The sequence below is a fragment of the Rosa rugosa genome, chromosome 3, assembly GCF_958449725.1.
Source record: "Rosa rugosa chromosome 3, drRosRugo1.1, whole genome shotgun sequence".
Lineage (NCBI taxonomy): Eukaryota > Viridiplantae > Streptophyta > Magnoliopsida > Rosales > Rosaceae > Rosa > Rosa rugosa.
In genome coordinates this window covers 53783647-53788922 of record NC_084822.1, presented here as the reverse complement: position 1 = coordinate 53788922, position 5276 = coordinate 53783647, and the positions used below count along the sequence as shown (strand labels likewise).

At 38.4% G+C, this 5276-nt stretch overlaps 1 protein-coding gene across 1 annotated transcript; it reads right to left on the bottom strand.

The window, feature by feature from the left end:
• Positions 1 to 374: 374 nt before the first annotated feature.
• LOC133737944 (protein FAR1-RELATED SEQUENCE 5-like) lies at positions 375 to 2842 on the bottom strand. The gene is made up of 2 exons (XM_062165403.1): positions 2296 to 2842; positions 375 to 721 (listed from the first exon to the last, which is right to left on the bottom strand). The coding sequence occupies exons 1-2, from the start codon at positions 2840 to 2842 to the stop codon at positions 375 to 377; spliced, it is 894 nt and encodes a 297-aa protein (XP_062021387.1).
• Positions 2843 to 5276: the final 2434 nt, after the last annotated feature.

Here is a 5276-nt window from a genome sequence, read left to right as displayed (position 1 = left end):
TTCTCCAAAAAAGCATCCAATGCTTCCATAAACAGCTTGGTAGCCTCATCACTCACCATAACCTTATCAATTGCATATGTAGCATGCTGGAATAGTTTAGTCCTCCTTGCAAGTAAAGCTTTGTTATCTTTTATCTCCATTCCATTACAATCTAACACAACTCTATGTCTTGCAGCCTAAGTCCATCTCTTCAAGATGTACTGAATAGGCAATTTATCAACATCTTGGATCTTAATCAAATATGCCAAAACATGCCGACATGGGAAACCTTGACTGTCAAACATTCTACAGCTGCATGATGCAAAATCAAATTTCTTTTCATAAGTAAGTTCACGAGACTTACAAGTATCAATGTTCTTTCGTATAACCTTAAACTATTCTTGAGTGACATTTTCAAACACAAGTTCAAGTTTATATTTAAAGCTCTCTCTCAACTGTTCTTGAACTTCATAAAATAGTTTACGTGTATAAACCTTGGCCATATGATCTTCTATGTCAAGGGACATGACAGTTTTTGCCTTCTCATCAATATTAATATGATCCTCCTCTAACTCATAATGTCGTTGGTGAAGAAGCCCCCTCTTAAATTGAACCATAAATTCCACCAATGAATTCCACTTAGAAACATAATTCTTGAAGAAAGAATGTTGACTCTCTGCTCTTTGACTACTTGACATTCCAGCTGAGAAAACATGATTGACATATGCTGGTGATGGAATTCCTGCAAGTATACAGGGTGGATGTAGTATAGTAATGGAAGAAAAGGGGTTGTCGTTCCCACGAGGATATTAAGTCAATTCACAATATGAAAACCTACGTTAATTAAACGAAAAACACACAAAACAATAAGCACAAATCGACTAAGACACACAATGACTCAAACTAAGACTTATGATTTTCACGGTTTTGAAAGAGTTTATGATAATGGGAAAATAACTTGAAAATAAAAACTTAAAAAGTGAATCTAAAGAAATTGAAAAGAGTTTATAATGATTAAAAGTAAGAATATGATGATGATGAGCCTAGGGTGTCGGAATCAACCACAAGCAATCTTATCTACGTTTTGAACCAACCAATGGATTCTTTCGTTTCTCCAGATGATAATTCCCGTATCTAAGTCCTTCTCAGGTACTCTAGACCATAGTTTTCCTTAAGTGCATGATTCTCTCCCTCTCGGGTAAAGGTCGTATATCCTAACTATGCAGTTTATCCTTCTCAGGTATAAATTTAACATGCAGGACTCATTACGTTTTAGAAAACAAGGAAATCAAGCAAATCATTATTCTTTCTCAAGTAATAATGTAATTTACAATTCTTAATCACATGAAGCTAATATGAATTATATTGCAGCTATGCCTCAAATTCATCTTCTGATAACTAGATGCAAAGCCCTAAAGGTCGCGAATCAATGGAACTTTAACATAAGCAACAATTCAAGCAGAGATTAAGAATTCATCTGAAAAGAAACTAATAATCCATCAATTGAATATCAAAACATGTAAACAATCATGCTAGGGCCTCATCCTAGCCCTAGGAAAGAGGTTTAGCTACTCATGTTCAAAGAAAACATAATAGAAAATCTTAAAAACATAAAAGAACTTGTTGAATGGAGATGGAAGGTGAACACGTGATGGCAGCAGCTTTCTTTGATGAAAATCTGATATTGAATGGTACTTCTCCATCTTGACACATTCTCCTTTTATAAGATGCAACTTTTCCTTCTTGCTTTAGGCCTCTGGAACTCCTTAATAACTTAGCACAAAAGAAAGGTGATGTGGCACCCTAAAATTCCAAGGAAACATATGTTTGGGCTCTCAAACGGTCCATAATGCTATGTCAATTTTTCCAGAATTTTGCTAAGTCATTCAGGCTTTGAAAACTCGAGCCCTTGGAAACACATCACAGATTCGCGTATTCACTGAACTGCCTGTACTTAAACGACCATATCTCTCTCTAGGAATATCGAAATCATGAACCGTAAAATTCTCCAGAAACTAGACATTCAGGGCTTTCCGTGCATATAAGGCTTGTCTTCTGGTTGTCTCTGGATCAGTACATTTTAATCCTCAAAGTTAGCCATTCTGCAGAAGCTGCTTCAGTTTTTAGGATTGCAAAGCACCTTCTATCCTTTTCCTCTCGTTTTCCTTCTTTTTCTCATCCTTGCTCTTCATACCTATAAACACACTAAACTAAGTAAATGAACCATAAACAAGGAGAACTAAACATAAATATCAAGATTAAGAGGCATAACAAAATAGGAAAATATGAGCACATCAGCTGGTATCCATGATGAACGAATTTCGTATATCAACTCCAGCCACTTGTTATCACTCAACCCACTCTTCTCAATAATTTCAATCCATCTTGAGTCAAACTCCTCTCTACTACTTGAATTCCATATGCAGCTATGAAAGTCTTGGTAGGAATCCCGATATTTAATCGCATCTAGCTTCTCAGAAAATTTATTAAGAATGTGCCAACTGCAATATCTATGAAATGTTTGTGGGAGTGCTTCTGAAATGGCTTTAGTCATAGCAGGATCTTGGTCAGTAATGATCATCTTGGGGGCATTTTCTGGTGCATCTCCTGGCATAGCATTTAGAAATTCCTTGAATAACAAAACAAAAGTATCGGCTGTCTCATCATTCAAGAATGCACAAGCAAAGATGATTGTCTGCCCATGATTGTTAACACCAGTGAATGGTGCAAAAATCATTCCATACCGATTTGTGTTGTATGTAGTATCAAAGATAACTACATCTCCATAAAAGCTATAAGCTCGTCTTGATATTGAGTCAGCCCAAAAGCACCGTGTTACTCTGTTTTCCTCATCTCCATCCATTGTATAGACAAAAGAAGAATCTTTTTCTTTCTCATTCTCAAAATGCATGTACAGTAGATCTCCATTACGCCTCTTCTTCTCTTCACGACAAGTTCTTCCATAATTATATAGATCACGCTGTATAAAACCAATATTTTGAATGTCGCCTGCCTAAACACCAAATAATTCAAACTGTTTATGTTTCTCCACATTCACCAAGCTTAGTTGCTGTGATAGAACTGTGTTAACTTCTAAAACATGACGGTGAGATCTCAACAAATGTACTCTAGGCGGGCTTGTTAATGGATGGTTGTGAGCCTCAACAAATACAGAGATTGCATTAGGCCTGGGCACGGGTCGGGTCGGGCCCGAATTTTGCCAGAACCGAGACCGAGTCCGAAGTAATCGGTCCGGGCCGGTTCGGTCTATTTAGGATGTGAGAACCGACAGGAGCCCGACCCGTTATGTTTAGTGTCGGGTTTTCGGGTTTTTCGGTCTGAAACCATAATGGGTGAGGTTGAAGACGACAGCAGTCCCAACAGCCAAGCCACTGCTTCAGCTTCTTCGTTCGAGCGGATGGTCTCCAGATCCAGATTTGTCTGCTGCGGCAGCTGGAGCTTCTCCTGCAAATTTCGACTGGTTTCCGCGATTACATCTAAGAAGAGTCGAGTCTCAAAGAGAAAGCCATGGAATCGGAATCGGATTCAGAACTTATACTTTGGGAAGAGATTTGTGTTGATGCCATTAAATTTGGGATGAAATGAACTGGGTTTTAGGTTTTCAAATTGAATAATCGGGGATTTGGGAAGAACTAGGGCCTGTGATGGTTTTTCGAGAGAGAGAGAGAGAGAGAGAGAGAGGAGAGAGAGAGAGAGACAGAGGCTGAGAGCCTGAGAATGAGATGGTTCGATCATGTGGCATAAGAGAGAGAGAGAGAGCGCGCGAGAGAGAGAGAGGGGCTGAGAGCCTGAGCATGAGATGGTTCGATCATGTGGATACTGACATGATATTGATGATAAGCTCATTCTTTAATATATTATATAATAAACCCATTCTTTAATAATTAGTGCAGGAGACAAACTGATAAAGTGGAGACAAAGTGTGGGGTTGACAGTTTCACTGCTTTAGGGTTTTTTATATTTAATATATTATAACATCACCTAATAATAGAGGGAAACGTGGCACTGGAAAATGAGGGAAAATGGGCTAGTTCGGGCTTATTCGGGCTTTTGGTCTCATAATATGTGAAGCCCGAGACCGAACCGATATAAGTACATTCGGGTCGGGCTTTACACCAAACCGAGAATTTTCATATTAAAACCGAACCGAATCGGGCTTTTTTGCTCGGTTCGGATCGGGTTTTCGGTCTTTCGGGTCCAAACGCCCAGGCCTAGATTGCATATCTTCCAGACTCCTTTCTCACAACTGCAATTCTCGCTTTACAACCCACTTTTGGTAATCCTCTCTTACGCTTTTCTCCTTCAACTTTGGAATCTCCTTGCTTATAACAGACATACTCCTTCCTCATAAGTTGTTTCTTATCTTTGCTGGTCGCACTAGAATGACTTCTAATACTAAACCCTGCTTCTTTTGCATATCTATTGTAGAAAGCAGCAACATCATCTATTGTTTCAAACTCTTGGTATAATTTAGGCATCAACTCTGCCTTTACATGAGGAATATAAACTTGATCATCCTCTGACTCCATTTATTTGAAACTGAAAAGCACACATAAGATCAACAATCGAAACAAAAACCAAACTCAGAAACAGAAAGAAGAAAAGTCCCAAAATATGGAAAAAAAACCCTAGATTTTGTAATTGGAAATCAAACAAATCAGAAAAGAGACAGAATCCATACTGTAGATCGAAGTCTCTGCTTCCAAGTCTGCAACTTTTGGCGCGAAAACTCCAAGGGATGTCTGGACCATAAGAGAGATGCAATTTTCATGAGAGAAAGAAAAAAGAAAGCTTCGGTTGCAACAATGGTGCAACCTGAGTTCTCTTTCTAGTATTTGGAGAGGAGATGAGAAGAGATTGTGGAGAACTGATCGATCTGGTTCTGGTCTTCGATGAAACCAAAGTGGAGAGTCTACAGTTGATCGTTGTGGAGCTTATAGTTCGACCCGCGTTTTGGTTTTCAAGGAGATTGATCTGAGCCGTTGGGTTTCATTTAAAGCAACGGACGGCTGTGATTGACCTATCCGCACATTATGTATAGCAAGGACGTCCTCTTTGGAACCTTGCTGTATATATATATATATATATATATATATATATATATATATATATATATATATATATATTGCGAAGTTGGAGTTTAGGGTCACTTTTCGGTCGCGTATCCACATCTTGACCGTTCAGTTTTTAGGTACTAATGTATAGATCATCTCTGCCAAAATTTTAGCTAAATTGATAGTCGTTAAGGCATTGATAACTGCCTTAAAACTAGTACG